The sequence below is a fragment of the Mirounga angustirostris genome, unplaced genomic scaffold (assembly GCF_029215605.1).
Source record: "Mirounga angustirostris isolate CCGP_5_RB_7025 unplaced genomic scaffold, mMirAng1.0.hap1 SCAF_5, whole genome shotgun sequence".
Classification (NCBI taxonomy): domain Eukaryota; kingdom Metazoa; phylum Chordata; class Mammalia; order Carnivora; family Phocidae; genus Mirounga; species Mirounga angustirostris.
Window position 1 is genome coordinate 101,814,458 of NW_026991713.1, and position 26,095 is coordinate 101,840,552.

Here is a 26,095-nt window from a genome sequence, read left to right on the forward strand (position 1 = left end):
TTAAGGAATGATCGTAATGAGATGGAAGAGGTTAGGCTCCTACAAACAAGTAGATAGACAGTTTTGTGGGCATTTGTTGTTGTTTTGGGGTTTTTTGTGTTTTGTTTGTTTGTTTTTCTTTCTACCGAGAGAAAAAAGAAAGTAGCATTTCGTAGGAAATACAGAACATTGAAAGAACAGACATCCTGTGAGCTTAATGCCATAAATGGTGATGGACCCAAGAGTGCTCTTTTTTTCCCCCAAGAGTACTCTTGAGATTAACAGAGTAAAATTACATGAAGCCTTTATTTCCAGAAAAATTTGTTTTAAGATTTTATTTTTTTGTCAGAGAGAGAGAGCACACACAAGCAGGGGGAGCGGCAGGCAGAGGGAGAAGCAGGCTCCCTGCTGAGCAAGGAGCCCAATGTGGTGTGACTCGATCCCAGGACCCTGGGATCATGACCTGAGCTGAAGGCAGATACTTAACTGACTAAGCCACCCAGGCATCTCTACGTGAAGCCTTTAAAAAAAAAAAAAAAAAACCACAGAGTACTAAAATAAATACATGAATATCTGTAGTCAAAAGTTTTCCTTTTCGTAAATAAATCCATTTATATATGAGAAAATCAAAGAAAAAAACTTCATAAATACTTATAAACCAGAGTCCCCGGATTCTGGAGGTTTTTTTGAAACTAGTATAAGTAATAGCAACTGTGGGTTTTGGGGGATAAAACTGCTAGTTAGTTAAAATGTCTATTTTCTTTCCTTTTTGCTGAGATAACTCATTGTGGTAATGCTGAATTCTTTGTAGTGAATGAGAAATTCTACTTGGTAAATCTATTTTTAATTAATATAAATGGAAAAGTACATTATTAAATGAAAGTAATTTGATAGAAAAAGCTTTCAAAATATGAAGCTCATTGCTGGAAAAATAATAAAATATAGTCCCAAAGGGTGGAAAAGGTGGAAACTACTAAATTATCTTCATTTTGTATCAACCATGGGAAATAGATTCTGGAATTGGCAAACATACAGAGGATCTTATAAATGCTGGCAATTTTACTAGGAACTGAGTTGATACAAAGGTGAGTGAGTCTTTGTCCCCGCTCTCATAAACTCATAATCTATTAGAAGAAAATATATGTAAACAGATTATTACAATCTGACAGAGGTTCCAGATAACACTGAAATGCTTTTGTTCCAAACCTAAAGATGCAAGCTTAACGACTGAGCCACCCAGGCGCCCTTCTAAAGATGCAAGCTTTAACTACCTCTCAAAATTTGTGATGCATGATTGAGCTCATTGAGAGAAAGGAAAGTCTCCAGGTGTCAGAAGCAAAGAGGGGCTCAGAACACAGAGATTGGAGGTGTATGAACGAATGCAGCAGCAGCCCTGGGAGTCATGATTGGTTATGACCCAGTTACAACCAGGAGCTTGGATTTCAGTGCCTGCAAAAGGAAAGGGGTAGAGACATTAGGATTACATGAGGTGGAGAGTGGGAACTGAACTTCTGCTGTAGGATAGGACAGCCAGAGGAATGTAATAAAAGGAAAAGAAAGACTAATTCAGTCAAATTTTTACAACTGGTAGGTGACAAAGAAGCTTTTTCTCTGCCATGTCTCTGGAAGGAAACCCAACGTCCCCTGGATGTCAGAATTCTGAAGCCTGTACCTCCTACAGATTCAGAGTGCAAATTTACACTTGGTGTGGAAGTTCCCACCTGAAATATTAGTGTAAAAATTTATCCCACACTTACATGCCCCTTTAAAGCAATTACAGGATCACTTCAACAACCCAAACTAAACAGTATTCCCATGGAATGAAAGGTGCCCCTAAGATGAGTTCACAATCAGTCCATCATGAGGAAGATGTAAGAAACAGGAGGATCACCTCTTTAAAGACTTGAGATTATAGAGGAGCAATATTTTTATTTTTTAAAGATTTATTTATTTGAGAGAGAGAGCGTACCCATGCACGGGGGAGGTACAGAGTGGGGAAGGAGAGAAGGTCTCAAGCAGAGTCCATGCTGAACTTGGAGCCTCACTTGGGGCTCAGTCCCACAATCCATGAGATCACAACCTGAGCTGAAACCAAGAGTCAGACACTTAACCAACTGCACCACCCAGGTGACCCAGGAGCAATATTTTTAAATGATTTTAAAATAAGAGATAAAGTATAAGGAAAAAATGAGGAATGCAATATAGTGTAGTAAAGAGTATGGGCTCTTAAAATTAAGACAAATGTGAAACTACAGAAAAGAAATTATGTCACAAACACCTACTATCCCTAATAAAAAGAACTGCTAAAAATTCAGAAAATAATTTAATGGGGGGAAAATGGTTAAAAGATCATAGGGAAGAAATGTAGATGAATTTGCCTGTTCTAGGCATTTCACATAAATGGAATCGTATAACATGTGCCCTTCTTTGTGGCTTATTTTACTTAGCACAGTATTTTCAAGTTCCATTCTCACTTGTTGCATGTATCAGTACTCCATTCCTTTTTGTGGCTGAATAATATTCCATTATGGATAAACCTCATTTTATTTACCCTTTCATAAGTTGCTGGATAATTGGGTTATTTCTCCTTTTTTACTACAATCAGCTGTGAACATTTGTATACAATTTTTTTTGTTAAATATATTTTCAGTTATCTTGAGTATACACTTATGAGTGGAGTTGCCAGGTCATATGGTAAGTCTATGTTTCACCTCTTGAGGAACTGTGAAAGTGTTTTCCAAGGAGTTATACCATTTTATAATCCAACTATCATTATATTAGCATTCCTCCACATTCTCACCAGCACTTATTATTGTTTCTCATTATAGCCATCCTGGTCATTGTGTTATTTCATCATGGTTTTCATTTGCATTTCCCTAATGACTAATGATGTTGAACATCTTCCCATGTGCTTATTGCTTATTTGTATATTTTCTTTGGAGAAACATTGATTCAAATTTTTTACCCATTTTTGAATTGGGATTTTTTTTTCTTACTGAGTTGTAAGAGTTCTGGATATAAGTCCTTTATCAAATATATGATTTGTAAATATTTTCTCCCACTCTGTGGATTGTCTTTTCACTTTTTGATAGTATTATTTGCAGCATAAAGTTTTTAAATTTTGATGTAGCCTAATTTATTTGGTTTTTTCTTTTTTTTTTTCCTTTTTCTTTCTTTTTTTCTTTTTCTTGGGGTGGGGGCAGAGGGAAAGGGAGAGAAAGAATCTTAAGCAGGCTCTGTACCCAGCACAGAACCTGATACGGGGCTCGATCTCAGCAACCCCTGAGATCATGACCCTGAGCCCAAATCAAGAGTCAGAGGCTTAACCAACTGAGCCACTGAGGCACCCGTGGCTTTTTCTTTTGATATTCATACTCTTTTGGTGTCATCTCTCAAATATTATTGCCTAACTCAAGATCATGAAACACAGTTACTCCTGTGTTTTTTTATAAGAGTTTTATAGTCTTAGCTCCTACATTTAGGTCTGTGATCCATTTTAAGTTCATTCTTCCATGTGAGGTAGAGGGCCAATCATTTTTTTGCATATAGGTGTTGATTTGTTTCAACACCATTTGTTGAAAAGATGTTCTTTCTCCACTGAATTTTCTTGGTACCCTTGTCAAAAATTGACCATAAAAGTTAAAAGTTTGTTTCTGTACTCAATTCAGTTCCATTGATCTGTATTTCTGTCCCTATGCTGATATCACACTGGCTTCTGTAAGCTTTGTCGTAACTTTGAAATCAGGTAATATGACTCCTCCAGCTTTGTTCTCCTATTTCAAGATTGTTTTGGCTATTTTTATATTATTTTTATAACTGCATTGAATCTATAATTATCTCAAAATAAAGTTAAAAGAAATATGGTAGCAAATAAAGAGAAGGGGAGATAAAGGAAACAAGTAGAGCAATATGATGATTTCTTTCTTTTTTCTCCTTTTGTGCACGTTTGAAGTTCTCAATATAAAATGTTTTTTGGGTTTTTTTTGGTTATAAAAAAGGGTAGAGGTTCTTCTAGTCTAGAAGCTAGACTGTTGGTATTAGATTCTAGCCGTGTGAATTATTCATCATATGAACTTTATCATATTACCTAGGCTCTACATACCTGTTTCTTCATATATAAAATTGGGATGATAAGTACCTACTTCATATTGTTGCTATGAGGATTAAATTAAGTTACCTAAAGCTCTTAGAATAGTGCTTGGCACATAGTAAGCATTGGGTTAGGGAGGAGGGACTATTAAAAAAGTATATATAGAATTGCCAAATAATCAGTATGAAATGAAACAAAAAATCTAATCATTTAATTAAAAACTTAGTGGGCAAATTAACACATCTAAAAAGAAAATTAATGTTGTGAAAGGTAACATTGCAAAAATTACCCAAAATACAAAACAGAGAGATAAAATGGGAGAGAAAATTAGAAAGAGAGATTAACAGACACAAGAGGTAGACTGAAAAGGTACAGCATTCATCCAATAGGAGTTTTGAGAAAGATGATAGAAAATTCAGAAGAGGCAGTATTAGAATGGTTAAAAAACATTTTTATTATTGATGAAAATCATGAATCCTCAGACTGAAGAAGCACTACAAGTCTTTTTTTTTTAAGATTTTATTTATTTGACAAAGAGAGACACAGCGAGAGAGAGAGAATACAAGCAGGGAGAGTGGAAGAGGGAGAAGCAGGCTTCCCGCTGAGCAGGGAGCCTGACGTGGGGCTCCATGACTGAGCCACCCAGGCGCCCAGAAGCACTACAAGTCTTGAGAAAGACCAGTAAGCACACATACAAATCTTAGTGAAACTGCAGAATGTCGAAGAGAAAGACCTGTTACAAGCAACCAGGAAGAACAGGCAGATTACCTACAAGGATACAAGAATTTGTCAATAGATTCAATAGAATCAATAAAAGGCATAAGAGAGTGAGTTGATAAATATCTTCAAAGTGTTGAGGAAAAGTAATTGCAAATCTAAAATTCTGCACCCAAAAGTATGGATGAAATAATATTTTCAGACAGATGCTGAGAGAGTTTATCACTCATGCTCCCTCATTTAAAAATGAGCTACTTCAGTAAAGAAGAAATTAGGTGAGATGCCAGAAGCAGTGCGGGGTGGTGGAGGTGGGGGGATGGAGAATGAATGTGTAGGCAAATCTCAATAAGCTTTGAGCATAAAACGTTAATTTAGTAACAATGACAGATTGCCCCAAGTGTTCATATTATTAAGAAAGGAGAATAAAGATGCAATAACTTTGTGATACTTGTCAAGTATTATAAATAAGCAGCAAAGTAAAAGAAATAGAGTATAAAATTTCAAAATAATGAAGGAAAACACTGAATAAAAATTTTCTTCATCCATTCACCTTAAGTCAAGAAAGAGAGTAGGAAAAATACCTATACGTTATCAAAAATTTATGTTAAAATTAAGTTTCTGTTAAATTAAAATTATGTTAAATTAAATCAAAAATTATGTTAAAAATAAATCTAAATATATCAGTAATACAGTAAAGGTAAATAAGTTAAATTTTATTGAAGAAAGATGAAAAAATACAAAATCTAGCTGTAGGCTATTTTTAACTTCAGCCAATATTCTTTAAAATGTAAGCTCCATGAGGGAAGGAGCTTTACACAGCACCTAGAACAATGTCAGACATCTAATATTTGTTGAATGAATGAATAAAGAATGAATGAATGAATGAATGAATGAATGAATGAATGAATATGCTATTTTTGAGAAACATATCTAAAACAAAATGATACAGAATGAAGGAGAGTTTAATGATTTTTTAAAAATATGCTGGGCAGGGGAGCCCGGGTGGCCCAGTTGTTGGGCATCTGCCTTTGGCTCAGGTCATGATCCCAGGGTCCTGGGATGGAGCCCCCACATCGGGCTCCCTGCTCCGCGGGAAGCCTGCTTCTCCCTCTCCCACTCCCCCTGCTTATGTTCCCTCTCTCGCTGTGTCTCTCTCTGTCAAATAAATAAATAAAATCTTTAAAAAATAAAATAAAATATGCTGGGCATATACTGACCAAAAGAAAGCCAGTAGAGCTCTATGATTATTGGACAAAACAGGCTTTAAAGCAGAAAAGCAAAATTAGGTATAAAAATATTTATTATAATTACAAATGGAATAATTCACCTGAAAGATATAACAGACATAAAGCTCTATGGACCTAAGAACACTGTCACCTAAAAAGAGAAATTCCCAAGTTTACAATCATGTTGAGAAATTTAACAGAGCAAACATGAAAAAACTAAGAAGGACATAAAAAACACAGTTAACAGTCTTTATCTGTGTGTACATGTAGAATCCTGGACCCAACAATTAGAAAACATACATTCTTTAGAAGCACACATGAAACATTTATAAAAAGTGATCTCATACTAAATCTTAGAACAAGACCAACAAATGCTTATGAGTTTATACTATTCTGATCAAGTTCTCTGAATATAATGCAGTATAGTTAAAAATCAATAATAACAATAAATACCACACATTTGGAAATGTTAAAGCTCATTTTAATCATGAGTCGAAGTATAAATCCTAAGGGAAATTGCAAAATATTTAGAGGAACAATGAAAATACTACATAACAAAATGTGGGGTGCTGGTAAAGTAGTTCTTGGAAAATTAATACCCTTAAATGCATAAATGAAAAGATTAAAAATTAATAGCTAGCATCACTCAAATTTAAAAAGATATCAGAGCAAATCTCCCCCCTCCCACACAACAAAACAAAACAAGAAAGGAAATAAAAACAGAAATTAATGAAACAAAACAAACCTTAGAGAAGGTTAATGAAAACAAAAGCCAGTTCTTGGAGAAGACTTACAAAATAGAGTTTAATGACTTAATTGGAAATGAAAGATAGGAGGACAGATTGTTTAAGAAAAAAACAGATATAGATAAACAATATTTGGGAAAGGCAAAGGAGACACATCTCCAGCTACAAAAGAGACTTTTAAAATCATAGGAAAATAGGAAGAATGGTATGACCACTTATAAATCACCAAACCTGAGCAGTTTTGGTGTTTTTGAAGTTTTTTGTTTTAATTCCAGTATAGTTAAAACAGTGTTATATCAGTTTCAGGTGTACAATATAGTGACTCAATACTTCCATACCAAACCAGTGCTCATTATTAGTGTGCTCTTTAGTCCCCATCACCCGACCATCTCCCCTCTAGCAGTTTGTTCTCTTGTAGTAAGAATCTGTTTCTTGGTTTCTCACTCTCTCTCTTTCCTTTGCTCTGAGCAGTTCTTGAAACTAACAAATTTATATCAACTTAAAATCTTCCTAGTAGTAGATACAAAGCCTGGCTGTTTTTAGAGGTAAGTTCCACCAGACAGCAAACAGCAAATAATTCCTACCTTAAAACAACCATTCCAGGGCGCCTGGGTGGCTCAGTCGTTGAGCGTCTGCCTTCGGCTCAGGTCATGATCCCAGGGTCCTGGCATCGAACCCCGCATCGGGCTCCCTGCTCAGTGGGAAGCCTGCTTCTCCCTCTCCCACTCGCCCTGCTTGTGTTCCCTCTCTCGCTGTGTCTCTCTCTGTCAAATAAATAAATAAATAAAATCTTTAGGAAAAAAAAAAATTCCGAAGAATACAAAAGAAAGTTCCCTGATTCATTTCATGAGTTTAGCATAACTAAATGCTAAAAATGCAGACAAATAGAAAAAAATCATAGGGGGCGCCTGGGTGGCTCAGTTGGTTAAGCGACTGCCTTCGGCTCAGGTCATGATCCTGGAGTCCCTGGATCGAGTCCCACATCGGGCTCCCTGCTCGGCAGGGAGCCTGCTTCTGCCTCTGACCCTCCCCCCTCTCATATGCTCTCTCTCTCTCATTCTCTCTGTCTCAAATAAATAAATAAAATCTTTAAAAAAAAAAAAAGAAAAAATCATAGGCCAATATTACCTATGAATGTAGATGCAAAAATTCTAAATAAAATATGAGCAAATTCAACAATGTGTAAAAATATTACACAAAGTGCAGTTTTATCTTAGGAATTTGGGAGGGTTTAATATTTAGATTCAGAGCCAATGGGAAAAAGGGATAATCTCAATATATTATGAAGAAGCCTTAGGAAAATGAGGCTGGAGTGGTATGATGTGGTCAGACAGTGAAGGCCTTTGGTGTGTTGTTCACTGTGAGGGCCAGTGGATAGATTTTTTTTTTTTTTTTAAGCAGGATAGTATTAGGAAGATAACTGTGACAACAATTTAGAAGAAGCAATAAAAGAGTACACCAGTGGTAATATAGATGAAACTGGACAGTTAATTACAGGGGAAATATTTGGAAGCAGGATCACCAGGGCTTTGTGGCTTAATTGGATATAGACATTAGTGAAAAAGGAGGAGTCTAGAATGATTCTGAGATTTTTAGATTGAGCAACTCAGTGAATAATGACTACATTCATGGAGATAAGAAACAGCAAGTGGAGAGTTACACGTGGAGTGGTGGGGAAGGAGCGGGGAGCTCTCAGTACTTCTGCATGGTGATATGTTTGACATATGCTGTCCTTTTTGTGTTTTCATGAAGTTGCCACACTGATATGAAGAAACAGGGTAAAGAAAATAACATAACAGTTTGGAAGAACAATTTCTGATTCATAAGGAGTCTCACAAACTACCTCTGTCCTACTCCCATTTGTCACAAGTATAATAGCTTTAACAGTGATTTAATCTGCTGTCCCTTTCCATCTCTGTTGAAGGATTAAGAAACCTTTTTTAGGCTGGTCAACAGAGCCTGCAACTATAACTCTTAGATGTTTTATCAATAATGAGAACATAATATACACTTATAATTATTTCCATAAACCTCAGAAATAATAAAATGGGTCCAAATAAGATACTTGAATATATTGACCTTTCCATATCAAATAGGAATACATTTTTCTACCAGGTGTATACATTTTTTACGCCATCATTGTTCGTTGGTCTTTATTTAAATTAAGTAAAAGTCCATTAGACATATGGGTGTTTTTATCCATTCTCACCCTTCCTTACCTTTGGGTGAAACCAGGTATGTATCTTAGGAACCTGGACTTTCTAACATTCCAGCCATATGACCAGACAGATTTAGGCTTTTCACCTTAGGGGGAAAGCTATTATTTGGAGGAAGAGTGGTATAAAACCTAATGATACTTAGTTTAATCAATTCAAATTTGTCAGTTTCCACATGTACAAGATTATTCTTTACAACATTGTTTATAACAGCAAAATATTAGAAATAATCTAAATCTGCATCAACAAGTCAGCAAAGAGAACGAGGCAGCTCTTTATTTACTGATACGGAAGGCTCTTCAAGATAGAGTTAGATGGAAAAAAAAATAGTTCAGGACAATGAATAGAATATGCTCCCATTTGTTAGAGGGAAACGTGTGTGCACGCACATGGCTGTGCCATTACATAGCCATGGAATGTCAGGAAATCTTTGGTGGTACACATAAGAAACTTAAAAAGGAACTGTCAGGAGTAGGAGATGGACTGACTTTTACTGTTAAAAACTCTTTTACACATAAATGTACAAAAATATTCAAAAATAGCTAAATATTTAAAAATAGCATGGCAGTGATGGGGAGAATTGGTCGATTCGGGTCACTGCAGCTGAGATTCTTTATGGTTTGATTTTTCCTGAGGTATAATAATGTTTGAGGATAATAAACTTCAAGATTCCATCAGTAAACTGAAAATACTAATCAAGACCACCAAAATTAAACTACCAAACTGATTTAAGAATCAAAACAAAATCAGTGGAAGATACATTTTCCTGTTACTGAACTTGAACACCAGTTGAGAAAATAAAATGTAATCTGACTATGACAGCTGTTGGGCTAAATTCAGTACAAATATTCCTTCTAATCTTATTGCCTTCCTCTTCATACTGCACTGCCTCACATTGTTCTTCTCAAAGCTGTTCAACGGGTGGAAAACAAACTGTCCTGGCTACAAAGATAATCTTTAGTCATTTGTGTATAAAGAAAGACATATATAGCACAACTCAAGAATAATTAATGACTGGGGCCCCTGGCTGGCTCAGTCAGTAGAGCATGCAACTCTTGATCTTGGGATTGTGGGTTTGAGCCCCACATTGGATATAGAGATTACTAAAAAAATAAATAAATAAAATATTTTTTAAAAAGAATGTTAATGACTAATTTATATTTTTTCATGATAGGAAGTTTAAAACAAAGCTCAAGGGTAATTTGTTGAGATTGTGTTAGATGTATAACGAGTGGGACACCTGGGTGGCTCAGTCGGTTGAGCGTCTGCCTTCAGCTCGGGATCGGGTCCCGAGTCGGGCTCCTTGCTCAGTGGGGAGCCGCCTTCTGCCTCTGCCTGCCACTCCCCGTGCTTGTGCATGCTCTCTGTCTCTCCTTCTCTCTGACAAATAAATAAATAAAACCTTTAAATAAATAAATGTATAACAAGCACTGAATCTGACACACCTAACTGAACTTCTTAGGGATTATGCTTTTTTCATTTTGTATATCAAATACCAATATAACTAATTAAAGTTTAATTACAATTCACTGTGATAAAATTATTTCCAAGGTTTAACAAATGTATGCAGAAGCAATTTTAATATTTTCTTAAGATAATTATAAATGGAATAACCTAAATTAGTAAGGGTAAAATTTATTCACAATATGCTTTCTAAAATATCTCAGAATATTTCCAACTATTATTATTTCTGAAACTATTTAGATAGCTTAATAACAATAGCACAAACTGAAAAGCAAAGATTAGGGAACTAGAGAAAATCTTAAAGACTGGAATTCAAACCTTTTCTTTAAATACCTGGGTTTGGATAACTAACATACACCATTTCTTACCCTAACTAAGTATTTTTCTCTAACATGGTTAGGTTTTCTCTGATACGGTTTCTCTAACACCTTGTTTGAGCACTGACATCTTAGAGAAAGGATTACAGAATAAACAACTCCTTTTCCTCTGAGAGGGTGTGTATGCCTGTATACATAGATAGGCATTTACAACTAAAGAAGTTTATTTTAGTAAGTTTCTTCCCTTTTCTTTCCCTTCCTTTCTTCAGAGAGTCTTATTATGTCATTGGATCAGATCAGGGGAATTCAACTATCTGCACATGCACGTGGCATGGTTCAAGAGGGAAAATATCTGAATGTAAAGTATGTTTCATGTCAGTAAAACATGAAGGATTACTCCTTTTGCTTGTTGGTCTTATGTTCAGAAGAGTGTAGTACAAGAGCTCCTTAAGAGCACAGAGTCCTACAATCTATAATTTCTAATGCTCCGTGAGTGGTCAGTATTTTAGAGCTCAACCTCATGACGATTCAGGGAACAAACTTCAAATTTCTGAACACTAGATGTAGAAACACTAAACTTTAATCATCTTCATGTCTTCTGGAAATGGTGAACTAAGTTCTTATGACTATTTCTTCATTCACTTACATGAATCAAATAAGTAATCTTTGGTCTTATCTGTCTACTGTGATCAGTTCCTTTGGGAGGATTTCATACTCCCTCCTAAGAAATATTTGAAATACCTTCTGCCTTAAAAGTGGATTTGTGTGTGCTTTATTAGTACCTCTTTTTAAGTTTTTATTTATTTATTTATTACATGAATGGCTCCTATTGCAAGCTGCTACATTTTTTTTTATTAAGATTCTGTTTATTTATTTGAGAGAGAGAGCACAGGCAGGGGGAACAGCAGAGGGAGAGGGAGAAGCAGACTCACTGCTGAGCAGGGAGCCCAACACAGGGCTTGATCCCAGCACCCTGGGATCATGACCCAAGCCAAAGGCAGACAGACGCTTGACTGACTGAGCCACCCAGGCACCCCATAGTATTTCTTTTTAAGTTTTTAAACTTAAACTAGGTATCACATATTAAAGATTAAGTATGACATGTTCTAGGAAAATAACTAATCAAGTATATTTTCACTGTGCATTACTACTAAAAGCAACATGGAAAAGTTTCTTGACCATACAAATGATGTGCAAATGTTTTGCTCACTTTCTGGGTACACCTCTTTGCCCTTTCCTCCCTTTGTCCCCTTCCCCAAGACCCACTTTGCAGAAAACTTTCCATTTGTCACGCAATACCACATAACATGAGAAAAATTACCTTACATATTTTCAAGGTCACCCTAAATCATCTCAGAAAAGAGAAATTTGGCTATCCCAGACAATTTTTGATAAGTATTTTCTTTGCTGTCATTTTCTGGAGGGAGGAAACAACTGAGTAATGTGCATGTATTATTAGGTTAAAATGTGGAGAACCTAAATGTCCAACGATACGAAACTCATTAAGCATCCATTCAACTGAATACTATGCAGCCAGTTAAAATTAGATTTAAGAATTTTTTTTTTGCATTCAATTTTTTTCATCATGGTAAGTACTCTTTAATCCTTATCACCTATTTCACCCATCCCCCATACACCTCCCCTCTGATAAACATCAATTTTTTTCTCTGTAGTGAAGAGTCTGTTTCTTACTTGTCTGTCTCTCCTTTTTTCCCCCTTCATTCCAAGAATAAGTTTAATATAATTAGCATGTCAGCCTACTGACTTAAAAATTTCATAACTCACATTTTTAATGAGTTATTGCCCAGGCTGGGACTTTCATTATAATATTGAATAAGAGCAGTGGTAAAAGATAGCCCTTTTTGTCCCTCAATTTAATGTATTCACTTCAAAACTTTTGCCATTACACAGAATGTTCACTCTCTAGTGAAATGAGGAGAAAGTTCTTCATTAACTATTGATTTATTAATATTTAATATTTCTTTTTGCATCATTTTTGGTAAGTTGTTTTTTAAGAAAAGTATCCCCTTTACCTAAGTATTTAAATGTATTCGCATACATGTAGTATTTGATGATTTTTAAAATGCCATCCTATTTTGGTCCCTTCTAGTATGTGTTTGTCTTTTTTTCCTTGATATGCTTTGCTGGACATTTATTATTAATTTCAAAGAACCTGATATTTATATTAGTGAACCTAATATTCACTAATATTTGCCTTTATCTTTATTTGTTTCTTCAATTTACTTTAGGCTTAACTTACTTATTTTCAGTCTTAATTTTTTCATTTTTTATTTTTTTAAAGATTTATTTATTTATTTATTAGAGAGTGCGAATGTGAGCGTGGCGGGATGGAGGAGAAGCAGAGGGAGATGGAAAACCTCAAGCCGACTCCACGCTGATCGTGGAGCCGGACTCGGGGGCTCCATCTCACAACCCTGAGATCACGACCTGAGCTGAAACCAAGAGTCAGATGCTTAACCCACTGCACACCCAGGCACCCTTTAACATTTTCTTTCTTTATTTTTTTTTTTTTAAGATTTTATTTATTTATTTGACACGGAGAGAGAGATAGAGAGAGCTCAAGCGGGGGGAGCGGCAGGCAGGCAGAGGGAGAGGGAGAAGCAGGCTCTCTGCTGAGCAAGGAGCCCGATGCCGGGCTCGATCCCAGGACCCTGGGATCATGACCTGAGCCGAAGGCAGCTGCTTAACCGACTGAGCCACCCAGGCGCCCCAACATTTTCTTTAAATAAGGGTATTCAGAGGTTGTTTGAGGTTATAAATTTTCATCTAAGAACTACTTTAAGTTGTATTCTCAAGTTTTGGTGTATTATATATTCATTTTTTGTTGACTATAAATAGCAATTTCCATTATGATTACCTCTTCTTTAATTCATAAGTTACCTTTAAAATACATTATTTAGGGGTGCCTGGGTGTGTCATTTGGTTGGGCATCTGCCTTTGGCTCAGGTCATGATCTTGGGGTCCTGGGATCAAGCCCCATGTCAGGCTCTCTGCTCGGCAGGGAGTTTGCTTCTCCCTCTTCCTTTCCCTCTGTGTTCTCCTTCTCTCTCTTTTTTTCTCTCTCTCTCTCAAATGAATAAATAAAACCTTAAAATAATAAAAAAAAATACATTATTTAATTTTTTTAAATGTTCATTTTTCCTTATTTTTTCCTATTTTTTTATTTTATTGAATATGATTAACATACAGTGTTACATTAGTTTCAGGTATGCAATATAATGTTAATTCTATACAGGGGCAGCAGTGTGGCTCAGTCAGTTGAGCATCTGACTTTTGATTTCAACTCAGGTCATGATCTCTCGGGATCATTAGATGGAGCCCCGCATCTGGGCTTTGCACTTAGCGGATAGTTGGTTCTCTCTTTCCCTCTCCTTCTGCCCCTCCCCCCACTCAATACACGTACACGTTCTCTCTCTCAAATAAACCTTTTTTAAAAATAATAATTCTGTACATTAGTCTGCGCTCATCACAATAATGTACTCCTTTTTGGGAGGATACACCAAAGCAGATGTTAAAGTGAAATTTTTGCTATAAATGCTTGTATTAAGAAAAAAATTCAAATAAACAGCTAACATTACACCACAAGGAACTAGAAAAAGAAGAAACTTGGCTAAAATTTAGTAGAGGAAGGAAATAACAAAGAAAAATCAGAAATAAATAAAATAGAAACCAGAGTAAACAATAACATAACATTGAAAGTAATGGCCAGTTTTTCAAAAAAATAAAATTTGTAATGCTTTAACTACATTTGCTAAGACAAAAAAGAAGACTCAAAAACCAAAATGAGAAATGAAAGAGAAAATAATACAGCAGATAACCACAGAAATACATAGTGTGATAACAGATTACTGTAAATAAATATATACTAACAAATCAAATAGCTTAGGGGAAAAAAAAAACAGATAATTCCTAAAAACTCACAAGTTACCAAGATTGAATCATGAAACTTGAATCCAAGAAGTAGGAAAAAAGTAAATATTGATAAATATGTATTTATTCCCATTTTATTACTTGTTTTGCTGTTGTTTCTGGCGATTTTCTCTGATCCTTTCTTGTTTTTGTCACTTTTGGTCTCTCCTTTGCACTCAGAGTGTTTAATGTTTCTTGCAGGGCTGGTTAAGTGGTCACTAACTTCTTTATTTTTTGTTTGTCTGGGATACTCTTTCTCTCTCCTTCTATTCTAAATGACAGCTTTGGGGATAGAGTATTCTCAGCTGCAGATTTATCTCCTTCAGCATTTTGAATATATCATGTCAGTCCCTTCTGGCTTGCCAAGTTTTTGTTGAGAAATCTCCAGCTAGCCTTATGGGTTTTCCCTTGTAAGTTAAGGACTTCTTTTGTCTTGCTGCTTTCAAGATTTTCTTCTTTGCCACTGTATTTTGCAAATTTAATTACAATGTGTCTTGGTGTTGGCCTGCTTTTATTGATTTGATGGGAGATCTCTGGGCCTTCTGGATCTGGATGTCTTTTTCCCTCCCCAGATTAGGTAAGTTTTCTGCTATTCTTTCTTTCTTTTTTTTCTGCTGTTCTTGAAATAAATTTTCTGCCCCTTTTCTCACTCTTCTTCTGGGACTCCTATAATACGAATGTTAACTGCATTTGATGGAGTCACAGAGTTTCCTAAGTCTTTTCTCGTGTGGCATAATTCTTCCTTCTCTCTTTTGTTCCACTTCCTTATCTTCCATTACTTTGTCTTCTAGGTCAGTAATTCATTACTCTGCTTCTTCAGCCTGCTGTTCATTGCATCAGCCTGTTTCCAATCTTGTTTATTGCATTCTTCATCTCTTATTGATTCTTTTTTAACTCTTTTATCTCTGTGGTAAGGGTATCAGTGATGTCTTCTATTCTTTTCTCAAACCCAGTGAGTATCCTTATGATTGTTGCTTTAAGTTCTCCATCAGACCAGTTACTTAGATCTGTTTCACCTAGATCTCTGGCCCTGGCCTTATCTTGTTCTTTCATTTAGGATAAATTTCTCTACCATGGCATTTTGTCTAAGTCTCTGCCTTCTTCTGTGTATCAGAAAAGCTGGTTATGTCTCCTGCTCCTGAGAGTAATGGCCTTATGAAGAAGAGACCATGTAGGCACCAGGCCTGGTGCTTCAGGGAGTGTCTCTGGTGTGTGCTGCATGTGCTCTGCTCTTGTGTTTTGGCTGCTCTATCCTTCAGGCCAGTGGTCTGCAAAGGCTCTCCTGGCCTGAATATGGCAAGTTTTTGTTTTGTTTTGTTTTTTAGTTTATTCTTTTTTGTTGTTGTTATGTTAATTACTATACATTACATGATTAGTTTTTGATGTAGTGTTCCATGATTCATTGTTTGGCAAGTTTTAACCAGGTGTACTCTGATCTACTTGTGAAATGAGACCTGACAACAACTCCACTGGAACCGAGGCCCTGCAGAACTCTCTGGTCAAGAGATGTGGTGTGGTAGGGGTTTGTACTGGACTTTTGGGGGAGGGACCCACTGCACTGGGACTGAGACAGGCTTGACTGAGAAGGTCAGTCCTGCCTAAGCACGGGGGTGGAGCTTTGTGTAAGCAAGTTAGGCAACCAGTGTAGGCCTTGTGCTACTTCCCACAGGTGGTTCTGTGTTTTGCTGAGGGGTTCTGCTGCCATCTTCAACAGACTATAGAATAATATTTAATGGCATGATAAAGTATGTTCATAGTGATGGTGATAGCTAAAATATATTGGGTGTCCATTTTATGCCAGGCACCTTTCTAAGTGCTTGTATTAACTCAGTTGATCCTCATAACAGTCTTATAAGGAGAAAGTATTGTTATCCTCATTTTAAAGGTGAATAAACTGAGGCTCAGAGCATTTAGGTAGCTTCCCTAAACTCAGAGCAGATAGAGCAGAACTAGAATTCAGATCCAGGCAGTGTGCCTCTAAAGCCCTTACTCAGGCATTATCATATGAAAAAATACCAAGGAAAAATTTCTTTAAATAAACTTTCTCAGGGAACTAATCAAAGTGCTTTTAATCTAGGAAAGAAAATGTGTTCAAGATACCCAATCAAATTTTGACAAAAGGGAATTGGTAGAGGGGAAGGACAACTTATTGTACCAGCTATCAAAATATACTATAAAATAATAGTAATTTTTAAAATACTATATCAGGGGCACCTAGGTGGCACAGTCAGTTAAGCATCCGACTCTTGGTTTTGGCTCAGATTGTGATCCAGGATCATGAGATCAATCCCTGTATCAGGCTCCATGCTCAGCGTGTGGAGTCTGCTTAAGACTCTGTCTCTCTCTGCCCCTCCCCCCAACCCTCCTCTCTTGCACACGTGCTCTCTCTCTAAAATAAATAAAGAAATTTTTTTTTTTTAATACCTATTGTAGGGGCACCTGGGTGGCTCAGTCAATTAAGTGTCTGCCTTCAGCTCAGGTTGTGATTCCAGGCTCCTGAGATTGAGCCCCACCTCCTTGCTCAGTAGGGAACCTGCTTCTCCCTCTCCCTCTGCTGCTCCCCCTGCTTGTTCTCTCTCTCTTTCTGTCAAATAAATAAAAATCTTTAAAAAAAAACTATCATATTATAGTAGAAATAGGGAAGAAATAGGGAAAAAATCAGAAGAGTATGCTGCTTTTTATGTTTATAGGGAAGAGGCTGAATGGATACACCTAAATAGTAAGACTGATTATTACTTATCAGAGAGGGATTTATAGGTCATTTTTTTTAATTTTTCAGATTATCTACAGTGAACATTTTTAAATCACATAATATTAGGAAGTTTATTTTCAATACTTTAAAACTTTAGGTTTTAACTATATTTTGTTAGTGCAATATATTGCTATTTAGTTTTATGCATAGTCTACCCTGCATTTTCTGAATTGTTTGGTGTACAAAGTGTGTATGTATGTGTATATATACACATATATTAATTGTGGGGCACCCTGATCAGATGGGGGGACCAGTGGCACAGGCAGTGAAAGATTTCACCCAAGGCAGAACAAACGTTTATTGAATACACTGCAAGGGAGCAGCAGGCAGAACAGAGAAGGAGAGACTGCCTGCAACAAGGCAGTGGTGAGGGACCAGTTATAGGGCAGAGTGAGGAGTTATGGGAACGTATTGAATTTTCCCTTTTTTGGTTAACCGTGCCTGGTTGTATGTAGCACATTGGTTAGTTACGGCCTGTGGCTCTTTCAGGGTGGGTCGCTTACTGAGCCTGTTTGCATCAGCTTGGTGGTCGCTGTGCCCTTTCATCTTACTCAAGTTCCATTGCTCAAGCCTGTTGCCTAAAAGCAGCCTCTACATTTATATTTCTATTTATCCTTATACTTATATTTATATAATACATTTATGTATGTATATATATTTTTTCTTTTATGTATTCATTTATTCAGGTCTTGTATTAACCAATCACACAGAATCACCAATCCAGTCCTTTTTGGTAAACATGGAGAAAAGACAATAGGATAATTATCTTTTAGCCTAGTGTTGAAGAGAAGAGTTTCAGAATCTCTGACTAATTTTGAAAACCCGAATGTTTATTGATGGTGTTAAGAAAAGCTATTGCATTTTATGTATGTAGCTTCTGTCTGATCATCTTACTGAACTTTATTATAAGTTGTAACAGTTTTTCAGTTGATTCTCTTAGATTTTCTAGGCATATAATCATTTCATTTACGGATAATGATAACTTTTTTTCCCCAGTATTTATGGTCTGTATGTTATATAACATCCCCCAAAATGGAATAGTTGTTTAAAAAATGAGTAGTTCTTATTGTAACATGGAAATATGAGTCCTACATATCATGAAGTGAAAAAATAGTTACAGAGTCCTATCCTAGGTATGGTATAATCCAGTCTCTATTTTAAAAAATAAAGCAAGCACTGCATAAAGGGCTTGATTTGAGAAGATTATTCTTTCCCTCAAAATTTCTGTACTAATTTAGGTGCCTGTCTTAGTTTGCTTGGGCTGCCATAACAAAATACCATAGACTTGATGGCTTAAAGCCCAGTCCGGAGGCTAGGAAGTGCAAGACCAAGGTGCCAGCTGATTCAGTTCCTGGTGCAAGCTCTCTTCCTGGCTTGCAGAAGCCAACTTCTTACCGTCTCCTCCCATGGCGGGGAGGGAGGGAAAGAGAAAAAAGGGAGAGAGAGAGAGAGAGAGAGAAAGTGACTGAGAATGAGAGAGAATGAGAATGATCTCTTTCTCTTCTTACAAGGCCACAGTCCTATCAGATTAGGGCCCCACCCTTAGGACTTCATTTAACCTTAATTACCTCCTAAAGACTCTAGCCGGATATAGTTATGTTGAGGGTTAGGGCTTCAGCATGAATGTGGGGTGGGGTAGGGAAGGGGTGCACAATTCAGTTCAGAGCAGTGCCTAATTTCTTTTCCCTGATATCTTCAGAAATCCTATGTTTAATTTTATTTCAGACAGAATTAGTTTTATTTCTAATGACATTTTTAAAAGACTTGTTACTTTACAGTGTATCATAGAAATTTTATCTCAGTTTAACTTCACGAATCATTTCTTCTTAGACACAAAATCGAATGAAGCTAATGGCCGACAACTATGAGGATGACCACTTCAAATCCTCCCATTCCAATCAAACCAATCATAAACCCTCCCCAGACCAGGTAAGACTGTTCTTGAATGTTTTATAAAAACAAATGTGCTTTTATTTTCATGTGTCTTATACTAGCATGTTACAAATTCCGGAGTATAAGTTAGAAAAATAAAAATAAATAATTTCTGAAATCTCCTTCACTCATGTTTTTAAACATAGATTCAATTTCTGTACAGGAAGGTGGTGGTAGATGATTCTGAATATTTTAAGAGGAGATACTCAAGAGATTTGAGGACTATAAGGAATCCTTGAATTGGTTGAGAAAAAAATTAATCTCAGAGATACATACTAATTTGTAAGTGTCCTACTTTTCTTATTAAAACAATGCCTTATTTAAAAAAAAAAAAAAGACTTGTTCCTTGTGAGCTCAATAAGACACAATTCTGTTTAGAGATAACTGTTGTTTAATTGCAAATTTTTAAATCTCTCATCATCACCTATTTATTATTAAGAGTGAAAATTTCTTCTCTTCCATTTCCTTGGTTAATCCCTCCAGTATATGTTATTCTCAAGGCAAATTGTTGCCTTCAACTTCTCAGCAGTGCAAAAGAGGCATTGATGAGTCTGAAGGGAACCATATTCAACTCCAGTCTTTTGGAAGAAGGGAGCTCTCCCAAGATCTTGAAAATGATGGATGGGGGAGAGTGGTGAACAGATTACCTCATATCCCAGTGCCAAAAATCAGATTTCAACATCTCTGTCACACTCAATCTTAAAATATATAGCAGAAGGAAAAAAAATAATAGTTAAGTAATTACATCCATATGACTAAAGAGCCAAGGGAAACTCCCCCACTAAACATCTCCACTGAATGATAGCCATGACATTATCTTAGAAGAAGAAATACTGCAGATGTAAACAGCAGTAATATCCAAATTGCAATTTTTTCTAAGATTCAGAAGGTATAGTCACAGTATGATGACATTTACTAAGCCAGTTGAGGCAAGCCTTATATTTTAGAGGGAAAACAATACCAATCTTAATGTAGGCAGAATGCAGAACTGTCTGCCTGATGTCAACCGTCTTTCTTTGCCAAGAAATGATTTTGCTATCTCTGCCTGTTCTTGATACCCAGAATTAAATTTATGCCAGTGTATATAAGATGAGTATTAGATCCTTTCCTTGAAACAGGTTTTGATAATGAATAAATATTAGAAATTGGATGCCTGGGAGTAGTAGGAAGCAAACAGAAATGAGGAAAGTTTAAAAAAAAAAGGCAAAAATAAAGAAAAGCCTCCAACCTGATAATTTTGCCCAGATCCAGCCCTGGGACAGAGACAGTGTCTTGGAAGGGTAGGAAAGTAGAAGTGTAATGACAAACTAATTACTAATTTGGGTAGGTTAGGGAATTTAAAGAGTTAGAATCTAATATTAAAAAGAGTCAAGAAATTAGAGACCATTTTCTTCTACATTATGCTTATGTCTTTGTTTTAAATACTAACCAGCTCTTTTTCATTCCCATGCTGCTCTGGGGCATTGTTCCCTTTGTCATCTCTCTCCCCTAGGATGAGGAGGAGGGTATATGGGCATAGCCAATCAGATGCTCTTAGTTCAGCCATTTTGTTCAGAACGGTGAGAAACACCTTTCCTTAACTATAGAAATGTTTTTTGTTTGTTTGCTTTCAATTTTTTTTTTTTTTTACACAATCATTCTCACATCTTGTTTCTCTGTAATTCATGAAACTGTTTGGTGTGCCTCTGTTTTATCATTTTCACATGATTCCTGTGTGTATTGCTATGCTTCTGACATAGTGGGATTGGGTTTTGTGGGTTTTTTTTTCTTTTTGTGTGTTAATAGTCACTTTTATAATTTCTTTTTATACATTTTTGGGAGAACTTCCAGGGCATATAATTAAATTTCTCCTGTTACGATTTTATTAATAAACTACCTTATCTAGTGTGATTTTACAGTGTCCTGGTAAGGTTTATAGTGACTTTGTCAAACTGGAACTAGAAAATTGATCAAATACTCTGCCACTAGGTTTGGGATATACTTTTTATGATAATTATAGATATATGTCTTTAAAAAATTTGTACTGTGAACTAAAACCTTTTGGTTCTATCTGTAAAAGGATGCTCTGAATTCTCAGGGTCAGTGGTTCTTATAGAGTGTCTACCAAGGACATCCCCTAGAGCTTTAACATTACTCTCAAACTGTCCTTAAAAATAAAGAGAAGTAAAGGAAGACCTTTTAAAAAATCGGTCTAAAGAATTCTTTTTCCTCTCTTTTATGGATTGCTGCTGTGTTAAACAGTTGCCAGGACACTGTCTAGATTCTCCTTTCCAGGCCAACTGGCTGGAAAATATAGTCCAGCTGTGGCAGTATCTCCCTTTGATCTGATGCCCTGGAGGTTTGACTAAGGAAATCCTTTTCTTAGAAAAAATAATGATTACAATTAATAAGTTCACACATATTGGTGGCCTTGCACTCTCTGGATTCACTGCCCTTGCTTATTGGTGATCTCACTCTTTTGGAGTCAGTTCTCTCTGAAAAGTCTGTGTCTTGGTGTTAATACTTCTTAAAATGATGAGAACATGTGTAGACCTCTCACTAGCAAACACAGCCAAGAAGGATGATGAGGTAAGTTGTGAAAAGGGGCACATACTGTGAAGATGGGAAACTTTCCAAATGACTTTATCCTGTGGGTGTACAAGGCAAAATGTATACCAGCCAAAAAGCTATTTGGATTAGGGTGTTGCATGCCAGACAAAGCTAAAGCTGAGAAAATTCATTTGCTAATTCTATTTATCTACACTGTCCCCTGCAAGGGTAATTATTTGTCATCGTGAAGGATGTGGGGGCCATACAGTAGTTGAACATAGAATCAGTCCCCTCCTTCTAAATGAACCTGACTTGTCTATTTTGGCAGAACATAGGAGCCTCTTGGCATGCCTTAGCAGGAAGCATGTCCCTGACATATATGAATAGGATTGTATTGGTTGTATACCCTTTTTCTAGCCAATCAGAAAAGACAAGTTAGTGTTACAGGAGAGAAGGCCCGCAGATAACCTCACCAGGAGACAGAAAAATGTTAAACCTACACATAGACTTGTTCCTAAAGTCTCCATTTTATTTTATTTTCTTCCCTAATAGAACAGCTCCTAGTAAGAGTTTAAATGCTATTAATTTTGTTTTTTTAATGATTGCACTGTTGAGCTTATTGCACTAAAATATTAACTGCCATTGGTTTAACACAGTGCAGTTGCAATTAGCTGGCCATAACTGGAGTTTTTATGATACGATATTTCAAATTTTCGAAAATGTGCTATAAATGTCATAATATCATAAGGGTTTTACCTGAAGAAATGCATGAGTGACCCCTAGTACATTGATTTCTAGTTTTCTTCACTTGTTTTCTTGCTAATTCTAGAGAACAGATTTCTTAACAAAATTTCAAACTTTTGAAATTGATGATTTACCTTATCAAACTTAAGAATGTAAATAATGCTTTATGCCTAAAACATTTTATAAAACACGATATATATGTCAGCAAAGCATGAGTCTTACTAGATATAATCAGTACTCAGACCAGAAGAGAATCATAGAAGTAGAGAGCCGAAAGGGGTCTAGGCAATTTCACAAGAAATGGTAGAACATAATGTTTAAGAGTCGAGGCTTTGGAGCAGAATGCCTCTGGTCAGATCCTAACACCACCATGTATTAGCCTGTGACTTTGGACAAGGTATTTAATCTCCCCATACTTCAGTTTCTTGTCTTTCAAATGGAGGTTGTTGTGAGAAGCAGATGAGTTGTTACAGGCATAAACTCTGGAGCCAAACTGCACGGCTTTGCATCTAGACTCCTCCACCTTCTCTTTGGCCTCAGGAAATTAACTCAATCTTTGAATTCCAATTTTTCTGTAAAAATGGGTTTATTTATTTATTTATTTATTTATTTTTGAGAGAGAGTGCAGGGAGAGGGAGGGTCAGAGGGAGAGAGAAACTCTTAACAGGCTCTGCGCCCAGCGCAGTGCCCAACATAAAGCTCAATCTCACAACCCGGAGATCCTGGCCTGAGCTATAATCAAGAGTCAGACAGTTAAGCAACTGAGCCACCCAGGTCCCCTGTAAAAATGGTTTTATTAATGGCCTTCTTTGTAGGGTTGTTGGACAGATTATTAAGTTAATGTATGTAAAATGAATTAAACAGTGCTTCCACCGTGTACTCTGCTTCCATTATTATTTGTTGTTGCTGTTGTCATCATTAACTTGAATCCATCTCCAGGAATTAGTCAGCGTTCAATAAGTGTTAGTTACTATTTTTATTAATATCTAGTCCAGTGCCCTCATTCTGTAGGTAAGAGTGCAAAAAAATAAATAAAAGGATTTAGATGTGACGTTAAGGCCCCCAGGCATTTCTGTGATCTGGAAAGAGGAACTAGTAGCTGACAGTGAAAGAGATAATCTAAGACATATTGGTGATTATATCTCCCTTTTCATCACCAAAAATTTAATCTCTTATATGCTGAGGAATTTTTTCCCTTGAGAACACACCTTGAATTTTTCTATAAAAGAAATTTATTCATTGAAACTTTCTTTAAATTTGCTGTCATAACCCTCCTGAGACACACAGAATAAAGCAAGTGTTACCTCCAGTTAGAAAGCATGAGAGTCCCTTCTCTCTCCCCTCAACCTATAGAAAACTCATGTGAAATGTGTCCCTGCTACTGTCTGTCCTTTTACTTTGTGTTTTCTTTCTTGTTGTTCCCTGACAGTAGAGTGTAGGCGCCATGGGAACAGGGACTTTAATATGTTTGCTTTTATATTTCTATCATCTAAAATAATGCCTAGGGGCACCTGGGTGGCTCAGTTGGTTAAGCGACTGCCTTCGGCTCAGGTCATGATCCTGGAGTCCCGGGATCGAGTCCCGCATCGGGCTCCCTGCTCGGCAGGGAGTCTGCTTCTCCCTCTGACCCTCCCCACTCTCATGTGCTCTCTCTCATTCTCTCTCTCTCTCAAATAAATAAATAAAATCTTTAAAAAAAAATAAAATAATGCCTAGTATACAAGAGGCTCAGTAAGTATATATTGAATTAATTAACTTCTGAATTCATGAAGTCCAGAGAAGATAAAGTAAAGTTTACATTGAAACCAAGAGCATAGAATTAGCTGTTACCTTTAATATCAGCATTACTAGTACAAGAAAGGGAAATTTTGAAAGGGAAGATAGGAAAAGTGTCTAGAAACAAAAGAATTGTAGAGAGAAATGTTAAGACTTTAAAGGAAAGTCATAATTAAGTCATAGAATCTGGCTCCTATAGTTTTATACTAAATAAAAAGGAGTTGAGTATAATTCAGAAATCTTTTCTACTTGAAAACTGAACATCCTTCAGGTGGAAACTTTTCTCCTAGTAACCTGTGGTTCATAGCCATCAAGAAGAGCCTGGAGCATAATAGCTTTCATGGCATGTGCTCTTTGTGGACCTCATTCTGGGGAAGCACTTTGTGTAAACTAGCACCAGACCCCTCAAGTAAAGGATGTACTTGTCAAGAAGCTTAGCAGTTGGTCTTGTTATAAAACCATTCCGCTGACTAAAATCTGGAAATGAGTTGCATGACTATTAAATCAGCACTGTAGCATCTCAAAACATGATGTGAACCAGTATGTTATGAAACTTCTTTTTTAATTAGCGATTATATCAGTGTTAAGCCAAGCGTTTAAGACAGATTAAAACAAGTGTCTCTTGGGCGCCTGGGTGGCTCAGTTAGTTAAGCGACTGCCTTCGGCTCAGGTCATGATCCTGGAGTCCTGGGATCGAGTCCCGCATCAGGCTCCCTGCTCAGCAGGGAGTCTGCTTCTCCCTCTGACCCTCCCCCCGTCTCATGTGCTCTCTCTCTCTCTCTCAAATAAATAAATAAAATCTTAAAAAAAAAAAACAAGTGTCTCTTTCTTTTGGCATTTCCTTTTCCTTATTGTCTGTCCTCGTTGAGTTGTCCACAAAATCTCCTTCTTATCAGTTTGAAACATCCTGAAAGTAGTGTCTTGGTTAGTACTACAATGGAAATCTCTTAAATCTCTAGAGAATATATCTCTAGAACAGAGGTATTAGATTAAGATGTTACAGAATTGATTGGGGTAGTGAATTAGAATATTTTGTCAGTATAGTCCAAATTATTTATTGGACCAACTGTTTAAACAGTTTGAACCAATACCAGGATCAGTTTTTGATGTTAACAGGCAAGAAAGAATTTGACCTTGTATTTTCAGAAATGGATCAGAGATTTTAGCAAGATGCTTCTTTCCTAAAAAGCTTGGTAGGCAGTAGAATTAAGGAAGCGGGAGGATCCTAGTTGCAGGAAAAGATAACATTTGTTAAACACTATGGGCCAGACACTTTCATATCTCTTATCCCGTATTTAATTTTCACAACCACTCTAAGAACATGTTTATCAATGAGGAAACAGAGTTCATAGAAGTTAAGTAATTTTCCAAGATGACACAGGTAACAAGCGGCAGACGTTTAAACCCAAGACTGACATCAGATTCCCATGCCCTTTCCACTATACCATAATTAAAAGAGAAGGGATATTCCACTTTACAGTTCCTTGGATATAATAAGATGCAGGATAGAAGTATGTTGAGTTGAATTGCATTCCTGTGTAAGAAAATAACAAAACTGCCTTTGCCAGTAAGGGATTTCCCTTATAAAAGGTACCTAAGTGAATTTCTGACCTCACTTCACTGATTTTTTTTTTTTTTTTAATGAATATAACTACCCAGGAATCTGGTGACAAATTT

General features: G+C 36.4%; 1 protein-coding gene across 7 annotated transcripts in view; it reads left to right on the forward strand.

The window, feature by feature from the left end:
- Nucleotides 1-26,095, forward strand: part of ERC1 (ELKS/RAB6-interacting/CAST family member 1) — a 555,561-nt gene that overhangs the window by 449,888 nt on the left and 79,578 nt on the right. For 5 of the 7 annotated variants that reach the window (XM_054507254.2, XM_064591742.1, XM_045874103.3 and 2 more), the window contains one exon: nucleotides 19,268-19,366. In XM_054507254.2, coding sequence (XP_054363229.1) covers nucleotides 19,268-19,366 — 99 coding nt within the window. Of the gene's footprint in view, nucleotides 1-19,267; nucleotides 19,367-20,861; nucleotides 20,929-26,095 lie in introns of those variants that run through there. The other 2 variants (XM_054507255.2, XM_064591743.1) reach the window with 2 other exon arrangements.